At 41.1% G+C, this 26188-nt stretch overlaps 1 protein-coding gene and 1 long non-coding RNA gene across 3 annotated transcripts in view; one reads left to right on the plus strand and one right to left on the minus strand.

The window, feature by feature from the left end:
- Positions 1-3201: 3201 nt before the first annotated feature.
- On the minus strand, positions 3202-11459 carry LOC122457947. Of its 2 annotated transcripts, none has more exons than XR_006277746.1 (5): positions 10530-11459; positions 8670-8838; positions 8060-8168; positions 4331-4444; positions 3202-3371 (listed from the first exon to the last, which is right to left on the minus strand). It is a non-coding gene; the product is annotated as an uncharacterized LOC122457947 (long non-coding RNA). The 2 variants fall into 2 exon arrangements; XR_006277743.1 differs by having other exon boundaries at positions 8946-11459.
- Positions 11460-11589: 130 nt separating this feature from the next.
- ATP11A (ATPase phospholipid transporting 11A) overlaps positions 11590-26188 on the plus strand; it is a 232275-nt gene continuing 217676 nt past the window's right edge. Inside the window, 1 exon segment of the mRNA XM_043504486.1 lies at positions 11590-12046. Coding sequence (XP_043360421.1) covers positions 12008-12046 — 39 coding nt within the window. The 5' untranslated portion in view covers positions 11590-12007.

The raw sequence follows: 26188 nt of genomic DNA on the forward strand, positions 1-26188 counted from the left end.
GGATACAGAAGGACCTAGACAAATTGGAGGATTGGGCCAAAAGAAATCTAATGAGGTTCAATAAGGATAAATGCAGGGTCCTGCACTTAGGATGGAAGAATCCAATGCACCGCTACAGACTAGGGACCGAATGGCTCGGCAGCAGTTCTGCGGAAAAGGACCTAGGGGTGACAGTGGACGAGAAGCTGGATATGAGTCAGCAGTGTGCCCTTGTTGCCAAGAAGGCCAATGGCATTTTGGGTTGTATAAGTAGCGGCATAGCGAGCAGATCGAGGGACGTGATCGTTCCCCTCTATTCGACACTGGTGAGGCCTCATCTGGAGTACTGTGTCCAGTTTTGGGCCCCACACTACAGGAAGGATGTGGATAAATTGGAAAGAGTACAACGAAGGGCAACGAAAATGATTAGGGGTCTAGAGCACATGACTTATGAGGAGAGGCTGAGGGAGCTGGGATTGTTTAGTCTGCAGAAGAGAAGAATGAGGGGGGATTTGATAGCTGCTTTCAACTACCTGAAAGGGGGTTTCAAAGAGGATGGCTCTAGACTGTTCTCAATGGTAGCAGATGACAGAACGAGGAGTAATGGTCTCAAGTTGCAATGGGGGAGGTTTAGATTGGATATTAGGAAAAACTTTTTCACTAAGAGGGTGGTGAAACACTGGAATGCTGTTATATATATATATATATATATATATATATATATATATATATATAATACACACACACATACAGATAAGTGGAAAGTTGATATAGTAAGAAGATGTATATGTTCCAGTCTATGCATCCGATGAAATGGGCTGTAGCCCACGAAAGCTTATGCTCCAATACATTTGTTAGTTAGTCTATAAGGTGCGACAAGTACTCCTGTTCTTTTTGCGGATACAGACTAACAAGGCTGCCACTCTGAAACCATTCATTTATATAGTGCATGCAATATAACTAGATCCTGTTTTTCAACCTAACCCTTTTCTTTCTCCTGGAGAGAGCAGGGGAAGCAGAGGGGCTAGCGAGCTACCTTTTGATCAGTCCCTTACGGCACAGAACATTAGCTATAGGTTTGCTCGAGAGATCAAAGATCTCTTTAGATTAAGGACTGCATCTTCATATGTGTTTGTACAGGGCCAAGCACAGCTGTAATACTAATATATACAGAAATAGATGATTGGCAGTGGGCAGAGAAACCATTCCTGATGTTTTGCAACATGTGTGTGTAAGCAGATAATCAGACCATAGTTTTATTCACTCTTACATGATATGGAGCCATTGCTCCCCACCTCTGCCCATCCAGACTCAGTTTCCCATTAGTCAAATTTTCCCCCAAGCATCTTTGTACCTTCTCTCATGCCACTTTTTATGCCCGAGAGCAGATCCTCATAAAAATCCACAATGCCATTACATTTTTATTAATAAATTAATGTACATTGAGGTTGTGCTTTTTTAGTTTATTTAAGAGGAAGGGAGGGGAAGTAATTTTAGTTACACCCAAGTAATTTCATTGATGTTAATGAGGCTGCATAGTTGTAAATGAAGACAGAAATGCAGCCTAAGGACCAGTCATCTCAAAGAAAGAATTCCTACTTCATGACTTCAAAGCAAGGAAACCTTCATAAATCACTTCAAATGGTACCAGTTTTGCTCCTTAGTAGCCTCAGTTTGCTTTAGGGGCCTGAATCACTTCTCTTTTCAAGGTGCAGGAAGGTAGAGGGAGCAAACACTCCCTTCTTCTCAGAGCAATTTGTTGGAAAAGTGGGAAGTAGAAAATTTTAAGTTCCAGCAGTTTATACAGTCCTCCTCCTTTGCGTACATACTTCCAGGTGCATGGGAAAGGATGACCCTTAATTTATTGTACTTGGCTTCAAGAGAAGTATGACAATTCTTTTTATTTTGGATATATATCATATCCATTAAAATGATTGTTCTGAGAGAGTGTTTAGGTCTGAAAACATCCACCCACTAGATCTTGTCAGGGCAGTCCCCTACATTTCAACGGTAGTGCTCATTTCTTTAAACTGGTTTTAAGTTGCTACTGTGACTCCGAACAGTAAACTATTGTTGCAGTCATTAGTCTTTAAGGCTGTAGCCTATAATACCTCTTTTGTAGTAACAGCATAATTTGAAAATGGAGATTTGTATCTAGTTAGATGCCAGTAAGCATTGATTTCAGGAAGCAGATAAAAGGAACAGAATCAAGAATTAGGGTAATTAGTACTTAAGAGTTCCTTTCATCTAAAGATCTCAAGATCTCTACCCCCATGCCCTTGTCATACTCCCATTCTTCCACCCCAGCACTAGCCAGTTGTACTGAATCAATAGGCTACGGAGGGGGCAGAACGGCACCAATCATACCGGTCTTTAAGTGGGCCAACACTAAGTGACTGCTGTAGGAGCACTCTAGTATACACGTCTATTTGTAGCTTCTAAAGTGTTGAGCATTGTTGGTGGCACTTAATCACAGTATTTAAAAGTATTTAAACTACTGCCCAAATACATCCCCATTACACAGAGACTATTACTATTGTCTTACTTTAGCATTACTCATTAGCGCTTACTAGCATTAAGGATTAGTTCCCTGGAACAATTTCCAGTAAGACAGCCATCCCTGTGTATACTGTATTCTATCCAAGGGCTTGTCTACATTACCGGCAGGATTGACGGGCAGCGATCGATCCAACGGGGGTCGATCACATCTAGTCTAGACACGATAAATCGACCGCTAAGCGTTCTCCTGTCGACTCTAGTACTCCACCGGAGTGAAAGCACAGGCGGAGTGGACGGGGGAGCATCAGCTGTCAACTCACCACAGTGAAGACACGATGGTGAGTAGATCTAAGTACGTCGACTTCAGCTACGTTATTCACATAGCTGAAGTTGCATAACTTAAATCAATATCCCCCCCCTCCCGCAGTGTAGGCCAGACCCAAGTATCTGAACACTGAAGGGTCAAATCCTCTTTCTTCTACCATGAGCAAGAGTCTCAGACACAGCAGAACAAATATAGTTTCATTGCACATGTCGGGGTTCCAAGAGTCTCTACTGAGTAAGCACGCTTGTAGTCATATGGGACACCCACCCTGCATCTGGAACCTCCAGGCTTGGGTCCTGAACAAGATAACACTGACTCCTGCTCCTCTATGACCAACCTATTTCCTGAGATCACTTCTCTCTCTCAGTACAAAGTAAATGAAGGCTGGAGCCAGCCTATTAAAAAATAAAATATTATATTTTATTTGGGATATCTTCCCTCCTCAAAAGAAGGTATGGCAGCCTCTAGCTATTTCTCAGACTATTTTGAGGAGTGTCTTCTTTCCACAACACAGAGAAAGTAAGGCTTGCAGGCAGATTGCTGGTAAACAGTCCAAGTTTTTTCTTCCCTGCAAAGAAAAGAAAGACACAAATGCAAACCATCAGAAAAACCAGTCGCTTTGCAACTCTTTCCCTTCCTCCAGACTAGCTAGTCAAACATAGAAAAAACTCAAAGTCTTTTCATAGTATTTTATCCTGTGAGGCACCACATTTTTTGCCAGGGTGTCCCCACAGAACTGCTTCCCCACTCCCAGCAACCCTTAGCAACTTTGGCCAAGATTCACAAAAGGACTTAACAGCTTAAGTTCAACATTTTGGCATCACCAAGATTCTTAAAACCCCTGCTCAACTGCTGCCTAACTCTGGATGTGCCTGAATTTCTGCCATTAAAATCCCAGAGACAGCTACGTTTCTACTGCTGGGCATGCGTACGCCACCTCAATCCTGGCAGATAGGGCCTCTCTCACACCTACATGCCAGTCGAATCCTTAAGGTAGGCGCCCCCCATTCATTAGACATACTCAGAGCATATCTAAGTCCACACAAAATGTCCAAGGTGAGGCAGGAATAAAAGGCTTCCTTTATAACCCATAAATCTCATTGGTTAAGACACTCACCTAGTACGTGGGACCCTGGTTAAGTTCTCCCCTCTGCTTGATGAGGCAGATGGCTTTGAACTTGAGTGTTCTCCAGTGTGTGTTCTAATCACTGGGCTATGGGATATTGAGGAGTGGGTCTTTGTCAGTCTCTCCTGTTGAAGCTGTACTACCGTGTATAAATGAATATGCATTGGGCCAGAAAGAGTGATAGAATAACTCTATAGCCCAGTGGTTGGGGCCCTATTTCTCTCCATGATCATATAGGGACCCTAGGCACTTAATTTAAGGCTGTGGATTCCACTGGGTGGCAAGGCAACCTAAGTGCCTTTATGGATTTAGCCCTTCCTTCCGCTTCCTTATAAAGGCTCCAGGAAGACCAACAGATTCCTGCCATTCCCTGGATGCGGTGGCTAACCAGTAGTACCTACTGGTTAATTCTTCCCTTCCCAGTGTACATGTCCAGGATTTTTGATGCCATCATCTTCCTGTTCTGAATGAGACTCAAATGAATGGTGTGCCCCAAGACAGGATGGAATTCTAGCCTGTGTTCATATACAAAAGTTACAAAATAAGTTACACATTAAAGTTAAGTTAATGAAATGTTGTGAATTTAATTTTTATTCTTGTATATTAAGCAAATTTTTCAGTTTATATCTCTGTATTTCCAATTCTTTCCCCTCATTTAGGGTGCAAGATTTCCACTGGTATATCCCAGTCAGGATGAGCCTAGGATAAATTATTGCCTGCTTAATTGAACTGATTTCTATTCATATATCAACAAGTTGAAGTAAACTTAGACCAGTAACTTTACTGCAATTGCAGACAAGGTCCCCAAGGAAAAAAAGAGACTCAGTGACTGTGGCCATTACACAACAAGTGATATGATGGAATTGAATGTGGTCATGGGTGAAGGCTTCAGGGACCTCATACACCTCAATGAGCCTGCCTACAAAGTGCTGCATCACACCATGTTCCCTCAAAGCAAGATTTCCAGTACAGACAATGCACAAAATGCCAAGCCTCTTTAATACCAAGAAGATCAACCAGACATAGCAGTGCTAAGGAAAAAGCATAGCTGCATCTTTAAAAACTAGTTTTCCACCCAACAAGCTTGTAACATTGGCAACAAGTTTGGACACATGGTACAAGCATATCAAAAAGCTTTTGTGGGCTATTAATATTGAACTTCAGAAAATTGCATTTGACAAATTTCTTTAACTATTGATAAGTAGAATAGATTTGCGGTTGGTTTGTTAATAGGAGTTGAAGACAGAATTGTCTTTCAACTTAAGAAAATACCCAGGAACAACATGTCCTAGATTTCATAGAGACCATTGTACTCTAATTTGCATTAACCTTTCTAAATAGGGAAACTTGATGACTGTATTATTGCATACTTTTTCTGAACCAAAAAGGTAATACAATATTTACCATTACAAAAATGAACGTATTTACTTTATGGTATTGATTTGTAAAAATCACTCATGCTTCCTAAGTAAATGGCTGTAAAAAGATTGAAGACCAAGTCAGGAAAAAAAAATGCAGATATTGTTGAGAAACCTTTTTGAATCTAAAAATGCTGATGCTACTAATTTGAGTGCTTTATTTGATGGGAAAGAACAAGCCACTAAAAAAAAGAGGTCTTTTTTGAGCACTGAAGCAGAAGAATGGTAATCACAGATGATATTAAAACGGAATTTTATTTACTTCGCTGATTTGGAATCAGTTACCCATTTCAGTAGCTAGAAAAGATTTTTAAAAGTAAAATTCCCAATGTGATAAGTACCTTATGGTCCGTGGTAGTTCTGCTAAATAGTAACAGTCCATCCAGTTATTTTCACATTACGTAACAGTGACTCTCAGCTACCTGACCCTCAGGCTAAACTGGTCGCTTTTTTATAACCCTTCCCCCCTCCCCACCCACCACCACACAGGCAGCAAGAGACAGTTTGCAAGCCATATAGATTTGATGTTATCAGAATTATGATATACTAGGTGGTTTGACATGTTGATCAGAACAATGGTAAATTGAGATCAAACTAGCCAGAGACAAAAAGGGTAACAAGAAAACATTCTACAAATACATTAGAAACAAGAGGAAGACCCAGGACAGGGCAGGCCCATTACTCAATAAGGGGGCGGGAATTCCAGAAAATGTGGAAATGATAAGGGTGCTTAATGACTTCTTTGTTTTGGTTTTCATCAAGAAGGGTTGGTGGTGATCTACGTAGTGAATGCCAGTGAAAATGAGGTAGGAGAAGAAGAGGCTAAAATAGGGATAGAAGAAGTTAAAAATTACTTGGACAAATTAGATGTCTTCAAGTCACCATGGCCTGATTAAATGCATCCTAGAATATTCAAGGAGCTGACTGAGGAGATATCTGAGCCACTAGGAATTATCTTTGAAAAGTCATGGAAGACGGAAGAGATTCCAGAAGACTGGAAAAAGGCAAATATAATGCCCATCTATAAAAAGGGAAATAAGGACAACCCAGAAAATTGTAGACCAGTCAGCTTAACTTCTGTACCTGGAAAGATAATGGAGCTAATAATTAAGCAATCAGTTTGCAAACATCTAGAAGATAATAAGGTGATAAGTGACAGTCAGCATAGATTTGTCAAAAACAAAATCATGTCAAACCAACCTGATAGCTTTCTTTGACAGGGTAACAAGCTTGTGGATGGGGGGGAAAAATGGTAGACGTGGTATATCTTGACTTTAGTAAAGCTTTTGATATGGCCTCGCATGACCTTCTCAAACAAACCAGGGAAATGCAACCTAGGTGGAGCTACTGTAAGGTGGGTGCAAAACTGGTTGGAGAACCATTCCCAGAGAGAAGTTATCAGCAGTTCACAGTCATACTGGAATAATAATAAGTGGGGTCCCGCAAGGATCAGTTCAAGGTCTGGTTCTGTTCAATATCTTCATCAAATAATTTACATAATGGTATAGTGAGTACACTTATAAAGTTTACGGATGATACCAAGCTGGGAGGGGTTGCAAGTGCTTTGGAGGATAGGATTAAAATTCAAATTATCTGGAAAAACTGGAGAAATGGTCTGAAGTAAATAGGATGAAACTCAATTCGGACAAATGCAAAGCACTCCATTTAGGAAGGAACAATCAGTTGCACACATACAAAATGAGAAATGACTGCCTAGGAAGGAACACTCTGGAAAGGGAGGGCGTTAGAAGCTAAATATGAGTCAACAGTGTAACACTGTTGCAAAACAAGTGAACATCATTCTGGGATGTATTAGCAGGAGTATTGTAAGCAAGACACAAGAAATAATTCTTCCGCTCTACTCCACTCTGATTAGGCCTTAACTAGAGTATTGTGTCCAGATTCCACATTTCAAGAAGGATGTGGACAAATTAGAGAGAGTCCAGAGAAGAGCAACAAAAATGATTAAAGGTCTAGAAAATATGACCTATGAGGGAACATTGAAAAAAATTGGGTTTGTTTAGTCTGGAAAAGAGAAGACAGAGGGGACATAACAGTTTTCATGTATGTAAAAGGTTGTTACAAGGAGGAGGAAGAAAAGTTGTTCTTCTTAACCTCTGAGGATAGGACAAGAAGCTATGGGCTTAAATTGCAGGAGGGGAGGTTTAGATTGGACATTAGGAAAAACTTCCTAACTGTCAGGGTGGTTAAGTACTGGAATAAATTGCCTATGGAGGTTGTGGAATCTCCATCATTGGAGATTTTTAAGAGCTGGTTAAACACACACCTGTCAGGAATGGTCTAGATACTTAGTCCTGCCATGAGTGCAGGGGACTGGACTAGAGGACCTCTCAAGGTCCCTTCCAATTCTATGATTTTATGAAATTAGGCAAAGGCAATTGTACCTCAGGATTAGAATCAGAGCAACAATGAGGTGTTATGTGAAAATAAAATACAATAGCAAAAACAATATTCTGAGTCTTTAAAGCCCTAAAATGAGAAAGAAGGCTTTCCTTATCTAGACCCCAATACTGCACGAGCAGTATACATTCACAGTAATTGAACAGCAAGGAACTAATTGCAAAACCAACATACTAGAGCCTAAAGAAGAGACATAAGACAAGGCTAACCTTAATGCAACTCCTAAGCAAATAGAAAAAGGCAAAGCCTAATTCAACATAGCAGCAAAGAGAGAAGAAATACCCACTTTACCTGTAGATTCCAACAGTTGCTTATTCCCTGCTTGTTTATATCTTCCTCTACCCTGGTTATAGGGGTGGCTTCCACTACTGAGACTCATTACTATTCCAGCAAGAAGCACCTGTAAATGCACTTGTGTAAGGGTATGAAAAGGAAGGCAGGTAAGTGAAAGAAGTAATTAGTATGTTTGTAACCATAGCAGCTAACACTGTTTTGTGTTTCACCCCACCAAAACATGAGTCTCGGAGAAGGTTGTCTATCTTCTTAACAGAGACCAGGTAGGGGAGGTAATATCTTTTATTGGAGACAACTTCTGTTGGTGAGAGAAACAAGCTTTCAAGTTTACACAGAGCTCTTCTAGTTTAACACATTGTAGTTTACACTGTGGGCAAGTCTGGTCCTTCTATAGCTCTGTGTGTAAAGATATTCCAGAATGCACTGACCTTCATGCAGAAAAGGTTGCTCTGTGGCTGATAAGTACTGTATACCTTGCTGAGGAACTATTTGATACAAATAATTGAGACAAACATAGTTAAGTAGAATGGTAAAGGTAGCAGTACAACCACTATGGTGATGGTAGAAAAAGCAACTGTGTAGACACAAACCAAATTAAGTTACTTACAATTAGCTCATATGACTGTCTCTGCTGCTTATAAAATCATAGTTAGACACTGTAGTATGTTCCATTAGAGGATTTTGTTATTAAATTAGGAAATACGGGGCATCTTGCAGGTTATATCACAACCAGGATGTGGTCAGTCTTGTATAGCGGGTAGGACCAGAAGTCAGGCCTAGTGGTCAGAGCCAGAAACAGAAATCAGCACTCAAACCAAGGGTCAGAACCCAACAACAGAATCAGAAGCCAAAACAGGGCCTGTTGTAACAACAGGTTACGTACTTCTAAGGTGCTTATACATCTTCCTGGAACTCCCTCCATGCTTAAATAGTGCATTTGGACCAAAGGTCATGGGGTGCTGCCAACTGAGTCTTCTATGAGTAGCACTTCCTGTGGTGATTAGCTTTACCCCTTCCCCCCAGCATTTATAGCACATGGATCACAGTTCTCCTATGGCTGCTGGTGCGAAAGTGTTGATCACCAAGAGCCCTGCAAACCTGGGTTTTAGTCCTCTAGATTCTCTCTTATTAATATAATGGAATTTTGTTGTCATAGCTCGCTGCTGTTGCAGATAGGATATAAATAGCAAGCCTAGGTACATATTGTCAGAAAATTAGGAAGAAATATGTCAAAAAAAAATCAGAAATGCATCCAGCTCATTCTCACTATGATTTTTCCAGGAAATAAAACCTCTTTAAGATTTTAATAGGCACTAAAACATATCTAAAACACGTTTAATAAACCATGGTAAATGCTAGGAATACCCAATAGGTTTTAACTATCCATGGCACTATGGAACTGAACAAATCCATAGTCTGGCCATCAGATATTTAGTTCTTCATAGAATGGTGGTGTAAAACCCTTTCCATTGCTCTTTTCACTCTGTGTGTGTGTGTGTGTGTGTGTGTGTTTAAATTTTTCACCTCTCATCCTCAGGGAAATTAATTACTGCAATGTAAAGGCTGTAAACATTAGTATGACTAAGAGTTAATATAAATGCAAAAGTTAATAAATATTTATCACTAACAAAGGTACAGAAACTCAGTTTTTAAACTGATGTCCCTTTAAGGTTTGAATAGCAATATTAGCTTGACCACATTGCACATACCATATATTAAATTGCACATTTTGTGGGTTTAAGGAGTAATAAACAATCCTGAATGTATACTATGTGGCTAAATTAAAGGTGACCTGAACAGAGGAAAAAAATTTTGGACCTGTGCCCTTATTTTTTTTCCAGGATGTATAAAGAACTCAAAAAACACAATAAAAATATATATTGCTGGGATTTTTTTTCCACATTAGAAGTTTCAGGAATCGTCTGGCCTAGGAGATTTTATGATGGTTGGAGAACTAGTGAATTTTGACAACACAAGGACCAAGAGAGTGAAAGTTGACTAATCTAGGCCATGATCTAGGCCACGCAAAGCAGGTCGCATCATTAGGGCCCTAGATAGGAAGTGATTTTTAGTTTGACTATATGAAATACTTTGTGTTTGGTTTGCTCTTTAAAAAACACTTATTTAACTAAAACAAAAGGAAATTTTTGTTTAAAGTAAAATCTCCACAGCCTTACTCCTTCCCTTAAGGTGTGAAAACTAACAAAGAACATCTTCTGAGCCTCTCAACAAGTCCTTTAGCAAACACAGGGGAAACCAGAACCGATGTGAAAAAACAAGCGTCATGAGACCCATAGAACATATTAGGATTACTCATGGGTAAATTGTTTGCAGGAATGGGCCTTAACCAACCCCCCCCCCCCATTAGCAATAAGGAATATTTAACACAGCGGGAATATATTCCCAGTCCTTGTATATTTTTCCATGTTTGCAGTATCCTTGTGTGTGCGAGACACACGCTATTCACCTCGATTTGCCACTGTTGGGACCTGTGTGTGGTTTCACCCCTAGGAATTTTACAAATAAAGTCCTGCACGGAAAAAAAAGCGATTTTCACAGCTGCTCGGTCTAAAGTTCCCTTTCCTCGACTTCCCACTCTCAACAGCGAAGGAAACAAGGGAGAAGCGCTCATCACCGGCTTGGAGCGGCAGGTGCTCTGCGGCCCTAGAGCTCCCAGCCGCCGCAGCTCGGAACTGCGGGAGCGCTCTGGGGCTGCCCCACTGCTTCGCTAAGTTCGCCCCGCTCCGGGCAGGGCTCTAGCTATCACCCCCTCCACTGCTTGCTAGGTAGCGGCGTCAGGAGCGCGGGTTAGGACTCTGCGGTCAGGTGATGAAAGAAGGAGCTTCCCGCTCTTTTCTCTTTGCTCCACTTATGGGATACGCTCTTTCAACAGGCGCTGGGAACCTTCCGCTGCTTTCCGGATTTTCTGTTGCAAACTCGTGTGAACGGATGTTGGTTGCTAGCACTTTCTGAGGTTGTCACTCACCCCCCCCCCCCATCCGGAGGCGGGACAAAAATAAGGACAAGGAAGGATGGCGAAGGAGACGTGTGTGTTAGCCGGCATAGAGCACTCACCCGGCCTCGGCGGCATCAGCCTGCATTCTTTGCACCCTCACGGCCGAGTTCAAGGAGTGTTTTGGGTGTGCAAAACGTGCAGGAGAAGGCTCCTTGAAGCCATAGCGGAAGAGGCAAAGGGGACTGGGGGAAAATCAGCTATAGCGCGGGGCGTTTTCCCCTGGAGCGAAGCGACAGGGTCCGGGGGAGGGAAGCAGGATGCAAACGCTCCAGTCCGAAACCTCTAAGCTTCGGCAGACCCGAGCGCGCGTCACCCGCGCCCGCAGAGCGCCTCGCTCGCAGCCGGCCGCAGAGCGCAGCGCAGGACGGGAGCCAAACGGGCGGAGCTGGAGGCGCTGCGTGGGTTGGAAGGGGAGGGGGTCATTTGGGGGAGGGGGCTTGGGGAGGCGGAATGCGCATGCTCTCGCGCCCTTTATGACGTGCACTGCCTGAGGAGCCGGCAAAGATCAAAGCGGGAGGGGGGGAAGGCGAGCCTGGGAGTTCGCGAGCCAACTGCACGCTCGATAAAACGCTGGTCTGGCAGCCGGCGCAGAGGCAGGGACGCTCCCCCTCCCCCTCCCCCTCCCCGGCTTTTTCCTCCTTGCAAAGTGTCCAGGGGCAGCAGCTAGAGCCGAGTTCCCTGCGCGGGGGGAGATGAGGCGCCGGCAGGAGCAGCGGCGCACAGTGGGGTAGCCTGGCGCACGCAGGATTTAGCCGGGGCAGCGGGGGAGGAGGCGGGAGGCAGCGGGGCAGGGGAGTCGCTCTCCGCTTCCGTGACTGGGCGTGCGGGCGGCTGAGGAGGAGCAGCCGCCGCTCCATGGAGGCGGAAAGTGGAAGCGAGGCGAGCTAGGCAGCCCGGCCGGCCGAGTGCCCGAGCGGCTCTGGCTCACCATGGATTGCAGCCTCATCCGCACGCTCATCAGCAGATATGTAAGTACCCGGGGCCGCGCCGCGAACTCCCCGGGCGGGCGGCTCCCAGCGGGGCGTGATCTCGGGAGCCGCTTCTCCCCGGCATGCGGGGGGGACCCAAGTGCCCGCGTTAGAGCCACGCTGGCCCGGGAAAGCGCCCCGGGAGCCCCCAGGGCGCTGCGAAGCCCCCGTCACTCCCTCCCCGTGACCGCTTGGTCCCCTTGGGGAGCAGCCGCTCCGCTCCCTGCCCGGGGGGCACTCGGCCGGGCAGCAGGTTGCCGTGGAAGCGGTGGCGGGCGCGTCCGGCTGCGAGCGCTTGCACCCTGACAAACCGCTTACTCCCGGGACTCCCCGCACTTTCCAGCTCTGCCCCCTCGCTTCCCGCCGCTCCGCCGGCCCCTTTGCTTCTGCAAAGCGCGGCGCCGCCGGGTCAGTGTCGGCCGCTAGTTCCTTGTAGGACGCGAGAGATTTGAACTCTCCAGGCTGGCCCAGCAGGTGCCTCTCCTGTGAACGCGCTTACGGGACGAAGGATAAACACTTGTTCTGGCTCTGATTAATCGCCTTGCGTTGCGATACAATATTTTTGGCTAGTTGATGGGCTAACTATTCGCTGGTGAGTAGCTGAATGGTACCGTGTTTCGAGCTATTCAGCATCTGAAACCTATGTTTGATGCAATAGGATGGATATTGTTGTTGCTCGACGGTAAGAAATCCACCGAGAGAGGGATGGCTGTGTTTACTAAGTCTGTCTTCCGCTTTTGGAAGCCTTTACATCTGAGGTAACATACTTGAAATACAAACCCTTACGGTAGCACTCCAAGATAACGTAGTTATTTTTGTCAAATTGGTTACAATGAACCAGAATAAATCTGTTCACACAGTGACGCTCTCTTCTGTTGAAGGCTGACAGCAAGTGATCAGTCATGAGTTTTTGATAATCTCCTGACTTGCAGGAGGTCAGGAGAAGCCTTCAGGGCTTATCATTGCACATGATGGATATGGTTTACACAGTTGTTAGTGTTCCCCAAATAGGTATGGGTATCGTCGTGCACTCTTTTACTAAAGCAAAACTCAGCTTTCCTACCTAAAACCGCGACAATTTACTATACACAAAAATAAGTAATACTACCAGAGTGGACCAGAATTAGCATTAATAGCAAATCATATTTGATTTAGAATTTTTTAAGGATTGAATTTAGAGGTATTTCTCACAAAACTAAGGTGACATTCACTGTTAAGTGCAAAGTAATACACATTTAGAAAAAATAATCCTAACTATGTACAAAATGATGGATTGTAAATTAGCAGTTATCATTCAAAAAAGAGATCTTGGAGTCATTGCGAATAGATTTCTGAAAACATCTGCTCAATGTGAAGCTGCAGTCAAAAAGCTAACAATGTTAGTCGCTGTTAGGAAAGGAATACATAATGAAACGGAAAATATCATAAAGCCATGGTATGCCCACACTTTGAATACTGCATGCAGTTCTGGTCACCCTGTCTCAAAAAGATGTATTAGAATTGGCGGGGGGGGGGGGGGAGTACAGAGAAGGGCAACAAAAATGGTTGGAGGTATAGAACAGCTTCCGTATGAGGAGAGATTTAAAGAGACCTGGACTGTTCATTTTAGAAAAGAGACAACTAAGGGGGATATGACAGAGGTCTATTAGACCATGAATGATGTGGAGAAAGTGAATAGGGAAGTGTTCTTTAACACTTCATGTAACATGAGAACCAGGTCACCCCATGAAATAATAGGTTGCAGGTCTAAAACAAACATAAGGAAGTACTTCTTCACACAGTCTGTGGAACTCATTGCCAGGGGATGTTGTGAAAGCCAAAATTATAACAGGGTTCAAAAAATAATTAGATAGGTCCATTAATGGCTAGTAGCCAAGATGGTCAGGCTGATCCCAAGCTCTGGGTGTCCCTAAACCTCTGACCATCAGAAGTTGGGACTGGGCAACAGGTGATCACTTGAGAACTGGCCCCTTCTGTTCATTCCTTCCGAAGCATCTGGCCCTGGCCACGGCTGGAAGACAGGATACTGGGCTAGATGCACCACTGGTTTGACGCAGAATGGCCATTACTTCATATGAGGAAAAATGAATTGACTTTGAGATGAACAAAGCACATGGTTTTTGAAATCTGTATGAAAGGACAAACACATGATATCAAAATTAGTGTTGTATTAAGTTGGAGAAAAGTGTATATTGAGGGACAAAAGAATCAGTGCTAAATCTGGCTTTCATTAACATCCTCACTGATGATCAGGAAGAGAGGATAAACAATATGTTTACTAAGTTACTACTAAAACCAGAAATATGGGCAGGAAATTGAAACTACATGTGAACTAATGCAAATTAGTACATTTGGGGATGGGGGGAAGCCAAACCATAAATATTTTATGAGATGGGGGTAATACTAAGAGACTTTGGGGTGTTCAATGTATGTGTAAGGTTTTTTTTTTTTTTTTTGGACTGCATATTCAGAAATATCTTGTCCTAGGTCAGGGAGATGATTTTCACTCTTGGTGAAACAATAGCTAAAGTACCCAGTTTCTTTCTAAGCTCCTCAGTCAGAAAGCTATGGACAAATTGGAGGGAAATGAAGAGTTTAGGGGAAAAAAACCGAAGAGAATAAAATGAGTGTTGAAGAGATTTCCTTGTGGCAAGACTTATAATGCTTGAGCTAAGTGATGGCGGGTGGGTGGGATGGCAAGGTAGGTAACTGTACTCACACATCCTTAGAATGTAACCCTGAAGAAAGGAGAGGCATTTCTAAATATTGTACAACTTTAAGTCTTAGTCCTTCAGTTGGATCTTCATTGGGGAGGATTCAGCTCAGGTAGACTCTTATGCCCACGCAGAGCCCCATTATAGACAGCAAGTCTCCATTTAGGTGCAGTGATTTGTTAGTGCGGATCCAATTGCAGCATCCGGCCTAAGTAAAGGCCAGTTTTGGATGTAGCTGTGTTTTGAAAAATGATTTCTAAGTTCTAACGAATAGTCTTTCAGAGGAAGTGCTGCAAACAACTTTGGTAAAACCAGGCTAGAAAAAGCATGTAAAAATCATCATGTACTTGTGGGAGGATGGACTGTATCATCTAAGTTTCTTTTTAGTTTTGATGATTAACAGGCTAAAAATTTAAATGCAACCACTTTATAAGATGAATTATGGAGTGTTCATATTTCTCAAAGCTCAGAACTTTCTGTTTCAGGATAAAGTCAAGATATATGAGAGAATTAAAAAGATCTTTATAATTCACCAGATTTTCTAGACTGGCTTCTGTGAATGGCATACTTCATCAGTTGCATGTTGTTACGTTGCTTGGAGCAGGTAAACTATCTTTGTGTGTCTTGTTGGTTTCTTAAATTTGAATTATTATTTATTATTATTATTTTTTTTTAAATGAAGAAAACTTGTGGAAGAAGCTGCTGTGGACACTATAAGGTTTACCACTTCAGAAAACTCTGCAAGTAGATGTCTAGCCAGTTACTTTTCCCAATTCAGTGGTTGAACTGTCTTATTTAACCATGGCAGTAAACATACTCTTGCAATATTAAATGCCATTCCTGAAATTGATTGGCGTGAAAGATTAGATGTCCATGCCACAGCATGGATCTTTATCACTGTTACTTCATAGATGGTACCCACATACTCCTCTCATCTTTCTCCTCATTCCAGAACTTTTTAAAAGGCTGGTGAGTAGGGGGGGATGATATTGCTGGAAGAAAGCCATAGAGAAAAGGTCAATTTTATGTTTGCGTAAACAATGTCAAGCTCAGTCTTAGTCTGACTTCGTGTGGTAAGTTGAGGTCCTGCCACTAAGAATTCTCTGCCCCTGAGTCTTCTCCTGAATCATTTTGGCCACAATGGTTTTGTAGTGTGTAGTTGTCTTGGTGGATTGTGGATGGATAAATGGTCTCTAAGGTATGCGGGTGCTAGCCTATTGGAGGCTTTGCAGATGAATAGTTTTCAGAGTAGCAGCCGTGTTAGTCTGTATTTGCAAAAAGAAAAGGAGTACTTGTGGCACCTTAGAGACTAACAAATTTATTTGAGCATAAGCTTTCGTGAGCTACAGCTCACTTCATCGGATGCAGATGAATAGTGTTTCTCTGGCCGAATCCAGACTAAACTTGGCTGAATGATATAATCTCTTCACTCTCTGGCTAGTAAACAAATGCTGCATGTTGAATTAGTTGTAGCTTCTGTGAGGTGGTCTCCATCAGTCCTAGATAACTTCCAGTTGTGTAGTTTTCAGTTAAAACATCGGGGGTTTTTATTCAAAAGGAAAGGTTCGTCTCCTGGCTTCCCAAAGGTGGGAGGTTGTAGTCCTCACTACAGTTGCAATCTATGTCCAATAGCAGTGTGAAGTCCAGCCTAACTTCAAGGTTATGCAAAAACTTTTGAATCTGATGCCCTTAGTTCAGGGTGAAGTTGGTTTGGCTAGCATCTTCAAATGTTTTTGTCTTGTGTTTTACCTGAATTGTTAGTCATTTGTTTCCTTATTTGTTCCAGGTATGAGGACCCTTGATAATGACATTGGTTTGCCAATGCAGCCTGACTTTTTAATCAGTATGCTGAGCACTTCCAAATATACTGTGTCCATACCATCTCCCTGAGTGGTGGGAGAACACTCTAGAAGAGTAGAGGTGCTAATAGTAACAGTGTAGTCAAGTCCAAATGCATTCTGCCTCCTTTCTGCAAATTATTCTCTGCTTCCACACATACCCTGTCCTGTACACCCTTATAGGGCTGTGGGTAGGGGAATAACTTATATGAGAGATCCCAATATTTGAACAGTTTGTAAATGCTTTGGGTTCCTTGAGGATAAATGGTGTGAGAAGAATATACATTTGTTTATATTAAGTTTAAAATGGAAAATTTCCATACGAGTTTTGTTTACTGAAAGTAGTGCTTTAATGGGTTTCGGTTTGTTGAGCATAGTACATGGGTTCTTAATTGAATATCTGTACTTTATTATTCATAGTTTTTTCTGTAATATAGAACAGAAGCTTCTGACTAAATATATACTGTTTAAGTTTAAACCATTCAGTTCCCTGAAGTCTTGAACATGTTTTGATTCTTATGGCAAACATGAAAATTAATTTCCTAATGAAAAGTTTCACTGAAATTTAACAAATATACATGATTAAAAATCAATACAGCTTGTAGCCAAAAGTTTTTTTTGTTTCCCCCCCCCCCCCCCAAAGTTAATTAGACTGACTTTTTTTACAGGGAGAAATAGATTTGAATTTTTGCCGATTTTTACAATGAAGTTAAAGTAACTTCTATGTCTGTGATGGGGTTATACAAACTCCACACTGGGCCCAAAGGAGCCATGCCCCAAACTGAAGGTTCACGTAAGACAGATGTTACTCAGGGCAGCAGACTTTTACACTCTGTAGGAAGGAATTTGCTGATGTTCCTTCCCACAGGGCCCTGGGCTAGGACCTGGTGGAGAGGGGAGGGCCTGTGTTCTGTACCATGCCCCACTTACAGCACAGGCCCAGATGCAGAGGGAAGGCACAAACTCCCAACCTGGAGTCAGGAAGCAGGCACCATTAACCCTCTTCTCTCCTTGCTGCCCACGGTGCCCTGAAAACAGAAGATGGAGGTCAGGTGCACTAACCACTAGGAAACCCAACCTTCCAAGCATCCAATCGCAATATCCCTGATAGTACTCCCTGGTAATTTTTTCTGGTTTTACAATCACATTTTTGTTTTTAAAAAATGTTTCTTTCCTCTGTTGCTGTGTGAAGGATTAAAGCAAACTGGAAATCATACTGTACAGGAGAAACAGGGAAACTGATTATACACAAACTGAAACAGGTAGTAATAGAGAATCTTTTCCTCTAAACTCACAGAAGTTTACTATAGCTATTAATAACTATATCAGGGTGGATTTGATTTAAATCATGATTTAAATCACTAGTCAGGAAGACTTGATTTAATTATGGATTTCTACATAAAGTATATTCTTGTTGGTTAAACTTGGACGGATGTAGGTTTCATTTTTAGAAGGTACACACAATACATTTTTAAAGTGATTTATTTTGAAAACTTTTCAGATTAGTTTTACAGCTAAATGAGAAAATGAATGATTGTTTGGTTATTTCATTTACCAAAGGTAATTGAAGCAGATATTTATGAAGTTACTGAGAGGTGAACTATCTCCAATTCAACAGGTTAATCATTAATATTTGGAGGATTTTCTTGCCCTGCCCTAGGAGGAGAACATCCCCAGACAGACATTTAAATTGTTTTATTCAACTAAAACCAATATTGTGTATTCAACAGTAAACATATAATATCTTAACAAAACAAGCATATGAATTTTTGAATTTAAACATTCAAGTTCTTGTAAAATCAGGTTTATTTTTGTTTGTTTTTTAACTAAAATAGCTAAATGAAATATATTTTTTAAAAAAATTAACTCTACTATGTCAACCCGGTCAACATGAGAAATTTAAAATATTGGCTTCTGCAGCTAACTCAGTTGTCTTCACCTTCATTTTCCTGTTTGTTCATAATCTGGAAAAGAAAAACAAGCTTTCTTGCTTTTTCAGGTCCCAGATTTCTCAGTTTGGAATTAATTCTTCCAAAGGAAGAAAATATTCTTTCGACACTGGCAGAAGAAGCTACTGCTGTTAAAAGGGAGATTATCACTTCAACAGTCTCTGAATCCAAGTGCATAAGTGACTTCCACCAGTTCACTGGTGTGACTTTCTTGAAAACATCGGCAAACATGTATTTCTTGAATGGTTCTTGTTCCCAAACTGGGTCTTTTTTACGGCCTGCTGCCATTATAGGTTTTCCTTTCTAGTGAGAATGGTATGGTAGATCTCAAATCAATGAAGGCTACACTAAGAAAGATGTCGTCAAGACTTCTGGTATATGTTGCTCAAACAGTTTCACTTTTTTTTTTTCTACTGCCTGTCCCTCCCTTCTCACATTTATCTCCAGACTTCTCCTTGTCCAGATCTATTCACCTCCAACTATCTTCTATCCATTGAACTTTTTGAAACTTTGCACTTTTAGAGAGAGGTAAGAGATTGACTCTGTATGTAAATTTGCAGAGGGACAATAGGGTTGAGATCTGTTATTTCTCACCTCTATATATTATTTATTTAAAAATATTTTTGATGTTACCAAGCATATTATCTTTGGAGACACAAATCCACAGTTTGAGAACTGCAAAACCAAGCACGTCTGATGGTATCTTCTAGACTGAGCACTGAGTCCCATTGGGTGGGTAGATTATTTAGATTAATCTTTCTATATAGAAGCCCCGGGAACCCTATAAGATTGGGTCCCTAATCCATGAACTATTGGAACTCATTTACAAAACTTTTCTTAAACATTACATGAATATATTGTCTTGTACTATAGAATTTATAATCCCTATTCCATAATGAGATATCTTTGAGCTATAATGTGTCTTAATTAAAACTTTGTTAGTTTTTTTCCTCAAAGCATTTTATCAAAAAAATTGTTTTTTTATATTTAAAAAATTTTTTTTTTCCACCCTGACTATAGTAGACATATGACTTAATTTCTTTGCATTTTAGAATCCAACTTTACATTTGAAGATGTGCAGCCATCTAAAATGACCTGAGAGGATTGAAAACTCATTAAATCTAGAGGCTTTTTTTGGTGGGTTTATTTGATTTGATGTCTCCAGCCTCTCCCCCACCCATTCTGATGAATATGTGGTTTAACAGAGACCGCAAGAGATTCCATTTACACAATTATGCTAACAGTTTAGAGGAGAATCCTATATTTGAAGGCAGGTCAACTTGAAGGTCAGGGCTTAAATACTTACTAATAACCAGGTATTAGTCTCATTGCTACACATCGGGTCTGAATAGCCTCAGTGAAAATGGCCAGTTGTATTAGCTTTCCCAAGCTGCGGCAGAGGTACTGGAGCTGTCCATGTGGAGATTTGGGAAGATAGCATTGCATCAGATAATACTTGAAAGAGTTGTCCTTTCCCCCAAGGGCTAGAAACTTAACCCACCATAAACTTTATTTTTTCAAATATTGGTGGATATATTATGTGCCTTTCTTTTCCTAGCCACTATGGATGTAGAAGTCCTCTGCACCAACATTCCACACAAAGATGGACTACAAGCCGTCGGGAACGGTATCCCTGATAATGTCACGGCTAACCTGGTGGCTGAATTTTGTGGCTTTGTCCTCACCCATAACTATTTCACATTTGGGAACAATGTATAGCTTCAAATCAGTGGCACTGTGATGGATACCCGCACGGCCCCACAGTATGCCAACATTTTTATGGCTGACTTAGAACAACGCTTCCTCAGCTCTCATCCCCTAATGCCCCTACTCTACTTGTGCTACATTGATGACATCTTCATCATCTGGACCCATGGAAAAGAAGCCCTTGAGGAATTCCACCATGATTTCAACAATTTCCATCCCACCATCAACCTCAGCCTGGACCAGTCCACGCAAGAGATCCACTTCCTGGACACTACGGTGCTAATAAGCGATGGCCACATAAACACCACCCTATATTGGAAACCTACTGACCACTATTCCTACCTACATGCCTCTAGCTTTCATCCGGATCACACCACACGATCCATTGTCTACAGCCAAGCTCTATGATATAACCGCATTTGCTCCAACCCCTCACACAGAGAGAAACACCTACAAGGTCACTATTGTGCATTCTTACAACTACAATACCCACCTGCTGAAGTGAAGAAACAGATTGACAGAGCCAGAAAGACAGTACCCAGAAGTCACCTACTCGAGGACAGGCCCAACAAAGAAAATAACAGAACGCCATTAGCCATCACCTTCAGCCCCCAACTAAAACCTCTCCAATGCATCATCAAGGATCTACAACCTATCCTGAAGGACGACCCATCACTCTCACAGATCTTGGGAGACAGGCCAGTCCTTGCTTACAGACAGCCCCCCAACCTGAAGCAAATACTCACCAGCAACCACACAACAGAACCACTAACCCAGGAACCTATCCTTGCAACAAAGCCTGTTGCCAACTCTGTCCACATATCTATTCAGGGGACACCATCATAGGGCCTAATCACATCAGCCACACTATCAGAGGCTCGTTCACCTGCGCATCTACCAATGTGATATATGCCATCATGTGTCAGCAATGCCCCTCTGCCATGTACATTGGTCAGACTGGACAGTCTCTATGTAAAAGAATGAATGGACACAAATCAGACGTCAAGAATTATAACGTTCAAAAACCAGTTGGAGAACACTTCAATCTCTCTGGTCACTCGATTACAGACCTAAGAGTGGCTATCCTTCAACAAAAAAGCTTCAAAAACAGACTCCAACGAGAGACTGCTGAATTGGAATTAATTTGCAAACTGGGTACAATTAACTTAGGCTTGAATAGAGACTGGGAGTGGATGGGTCATTACACAAAGTAAAACTATTTCTCCATGTTATTTCCCTCCTCTCCTCATCCCCCACTGTTCCTCAGACATTCTTGTTAACTGCTGGAAATGGCCCACCTTGCTTGTCACCATGAAAGGTTTTCCTTCCCCCCCCCCCCCCCCACTGGTGATGGCTCATCCTAAGTGATCACTCTCCTTACAGTGTGTATGATAAAACCCATTGTTTCATGTTCTCTGTGTGTGTATATAAATCTCCCCACTGTATTTTCCACCGAATGCATCCGATGAAGTGAGCTGTAGCTCACGAAAGCTTATGCTCAAATAAATTTGTTAGTCTCTAAGGTGCCACAAGTCCTCCTTTTTTCTTTTTGCGAATACAGACTAACATGGCTGCTACTCTGAAACATTTCTCTGGTGAATAATTGAGTATATTTTTCAAGCACTGCTAATGGTGGGGGGCGGGGCAAAACCTGACCTCATTCTTCTGTGGTGGTTTTTCATGCTTCTCCTCTCACGTTCTTGCTCTTGTAATCTGTTCTAATTCATCCCCCTTCTTAACCGTTCTATGTACCCCATATTGCTGCCTTATTTCCTTCACTGAGTTCAATGTTGTTACAAGTAACGGGTAATAAAATACTTGTCTGATAGCCAACACAGCTATTTCATGTTCCAGATTTGGTTTTTAAGGTCTTTCTATTTAATAACCATAAAAAATAAAAGCACATTTTGAATTTGCATTGCTTTTCTTACCCTATTAAGCTAGTTTCACATACATGTCAGTGACTTCTATTAAGCAACTGTAATCTTTCTTATATAGCTTGGACATCTTAAGAAATTTCAGTGGATTGACTGGGTAATTAATTAGGCTAGAAAAAAGGACTTGCTCTCTTTCATTAGAAAAGAATACTTTGGTTGTTAAATTAATCATGCTGTGAGGGGGAAAAAATCACGTTCCATGTGTATTTAACAAAGTTCTCTGAACTTTATCACCACATCTTCCCTTAAAAATAACCCTCTACCCCAAATAACCTATGCCTCCTGTAAAATAAGCATTTGTTGGAAATGGGGTTGTGGGAGAATTATCCAAGGCCATCAGTTGGCTGTGGACTGGTGCAGAAGATTGCATTGAGCAGGGTGACCAGATAGCAAGCGTAAAAATAAATAAATAAATAAATAAAAATTGGGACACCGTGGGGAGTAATAGGTGCCTATATAAGAAAAAGCCCCCAAAATTGGGACTGTCCCTATAAAATCGGGACATCTGGTTACCCTAGCTCTGAGTAGTAATGATTTCTCAACTTCTGTGTATGTTGGGGCTTAGCACCATGGGGCCCTGATCTTGATTTGGGGATAATGTAAGTACTGTAATTCAAATTGGATAATCAATTACATGGAAAAAATATCAGCGTTCACAGTGCTGTCACTTTTAGAGAGGAATTAAATATGCTGTGATTAAAACCGTCTTTGGAAAAATCTCTCATAAAACAGGTTATGATATGCAAGGCATTACTTAGATGCCATAAAGCAGGTGTATCTTGCTGACCTAATCAGCTTCAACTGCATCCCTTTTGTGAGGGATAACAACATGAATGAGTAATCTTAACTTCTGAATTTCCTGCTTCACTCATCTTCTTCTCTCCTTTTTTTTTTTTTTTAAATGTGGAGAGGTTGCTCACATTCTGGAAATGAAATACACAAGTCTTCACTTTTTGTAAAACGAAAATTTTTTTTTGCACCTTTGGGTATAATCCTGATAACTATTCATCAGTTATAAATGGATGTTACTGTGCTGGCTGTGGAGCTTGACAAGCTTGAAGGTATTTGCTTCTCCAGGCAATCTGGTAAATGTTGCTCACAGCATACATATGCTTAGATACTAAATGGTCAGTAAACATCTTGCAGCCCATGGCGACTGCCTGTTCTGTATGCATGGGACAGCTGACTATCTCTAATTTGTAGATACTGCTATTTAGGCTGACTGCTTTGATTCTTGGCAGGACTAGTTGGGTTCAAGAATCACAGTTACGGAACTGCTCTGCTTTTTTGTTTATATATTAATTAAAATAACTGCCACTGCCGCTTCATTGCCTTTGCTCTTCCATGTGTTCCCGTTACTTCAGAATGACAAATCTGGCATGTTAAATCTCTCTTCTTTTCTGGAAGCACGGACACTTTGTTTTCAGAATTATATTTGATAAATTATAGGTTCCCTAGAAAGGAAATCTCTCTACGTCTTTGGTCACTGGAGAACTTCCAGGGTGGTTATGATAGTCCTTTTTAAAATATTTGAAAAGCTCAACAATTTAAATGATTTCATAAATGTATGCTTTGCCCTACTTTAACAGAAGTGGGTGGAAGGTGAAGCCTTGGTTAGGTAAGATGACAGTAGTGAATGGTATAACAATGAGCTTCTCTGGAAATATACATAGTTGCTGCATATTCCCTATGAGTGTGGAATTTCATATAAGTGTTCCTGCACAGTGTTTGTAGTCATTGACATAAAAGGTGTACCATATAAGTTGAATATAATTTTGAAATTTCTGTTCTTGTTGACTGCCTTAAACACTTTACTAGTATACATGTTTTTGTTTTTTTAATGAAACAATGAAGAGAAAAATTCAAAGCTGAATATTTGTTACACTAGAAGTGTATAAAATGAAGTAAGGCCAATACAGCTTTAATGTGAAACTTGGAGACTGATGTTTTAGCCCTGTTGGTCTGGGATCCTTTTGTTTAAAGAGACATGGTCAACTTAAAAAAACAAAAAAAACCAACCCAACCTTAAGTTGTTTCAGGTGCTACACCTACCGCCAGGCCAGTATATTTGGGTTTAAAGTCACATGTTCATATTTAAAATAACTATTTTTTATTACCTTACTGCTAGGAGGTTCACACAAACAGGGAAAACTGATTGACCATATTGGGAAACTGTGAAACTGACTTTATATAAATTGCTATCAAATGTACAAAGCAAACAAACTGGAAAAAATATTTCTCTAATTTGTTTTTAGGTGTAAACATAGTAAATTTTAAAAAATATGGCAGTATGTCTTGGTATCCTGTCCCTTTTTAAAAAAATCAAATTCTGAAAGGCAGAGATTATTATTTTGAATGACTAAAGGACAGTTGAATTTGAAGGATGTCAGAGTTAACTCAAAGACTTGGGCGGTGGCGGGGAGAAAGCAATATAACTTCCTGAAACATGAATTTCATGTTCAGTATTCTAGTTTTCACTCGATCTAGGATCTAATATTAATGCAGCACAAACTGGAAATGTACATTCATATAGCACAATATTTTTTTCCCTGCTATTTCGAAATTCTGCGAGAGAGAGAGAGAGGGGATTTTTTTTTCCTTCCCCTTCTCTGAAAGATCTGTACTGTTTCAGTGGCCAGGTGCTCAGGTACATCCATACTTTATATTGTGATTATTCATATTGCTACATACACACATTCTGCTGCGATAACTTTTGCACCCCAATTTTTGCTTTTCCTGATGGTCAGTTGGCTTTCCCTGGGGTACCTTTCTTGAGTAGTTCATCTCATGTGTTTTCCTGCTCCCTGGAACTCTAGTCCTTCATAGACTGATCCTTTTTGATTTTAAAGGTATGACAAAATTTACTGTCACATCAGCCTACAGGCCTACCATTTCAGCAATCTAATGTTAATTTAGATGTGTCACTGGGGGGATGGAATACTCTGTCCTCTGTATGAACACAAGAGATGTTCCCTAGCCTACCTTTGCACTTTATTTCCAGTTAAACATCCTCCATTCCAAGGGCCATTTACTTGTTGGTCAGGTCTAACAACTTCAGTTTTTTATAAGTGTCCTTTAATCTATCTCGGCCTGCCATTAAGGATGCAGGGGGTAAATATGAATTCCTGACATATTGCTAAATCTAATTATGATGCAGTAGAGAACTATTGTAACTTTCACTCTAGTCTTGTGTGTTGTTGTTTTGGTTTCCTAGTTCTTTAAATGTTTAGTATTCTAAGGCCTAAATGTGAGGCCCAAGAAACCTGAGAACAATAAATACATGAAGAGCTATGTGGGTTCTCTTCTCTTCCCCCCCCCCCCCCAGATTAGTCAACAGGTTAATCATAAGGAAACTTTTTTCTTCTTCTTCTTTGAACATACAAATGAAGGTAGGATTGTGGCTGTAAACCACTTCAGTTACAGTAAACTTGAACCAACATTACAAGCTGGTTGCTATTGGTTACAAAGCATTGCTCTTCTATGCTCACCAAGTGCTAGGTTTTCTATAATTACAGATTTCTTTTGGAGACTCTGGATTGTTCTAATTTTTATGTCTGTGACAATTTTCTACAAGAACATGTAACTGACATTTTTAGCACCAGAAATTCTTAATGCGACCTCTTCCTGTTTATAAGACAAGAACTGTATATATTTTGTTTTGTTTTCTGATATGTTTATATTTTCTTTTTTCAGGAAAGATTATTTGTAGCATTACTAAATAACCACAAAACATCAGTGTGAAAATTAAGAAACGTTTTAAAAAGGTTGTTTGGGAATGAAAAAGGACAAGACTCCGTACAGCACATCGTAGATTAAAATATATTCGCTCATCATTATTCCACCTTTTTCCCCCTTGTCATACAATAGTAATTGAAACAAGACAAACAAAAGGGGAAAGTCTTGATTTTTTTTTTCTACTTTATTTTATAGTCCATTCGAATCAAAATATCTCAAATTGGTTAGTAAATTGCATTCTGCATGCAGTAACTTTGGATTA

Source organism: Dermochelys coriacea, chromosome 1, assembly GCF_009764565.3.
Source record: "Dermochelys coriacea isolate rDerCor1 chromosome 1, rDerCor1.pri.v4, whole genome shotgun sequence".
Classification (NCBI taxonomy): domain Eukaryota; kingdom Metazoa; phylum Chordata; order Testudines; family Dermochelyidae; genus Dermochelys; species Dermochelys coriacea.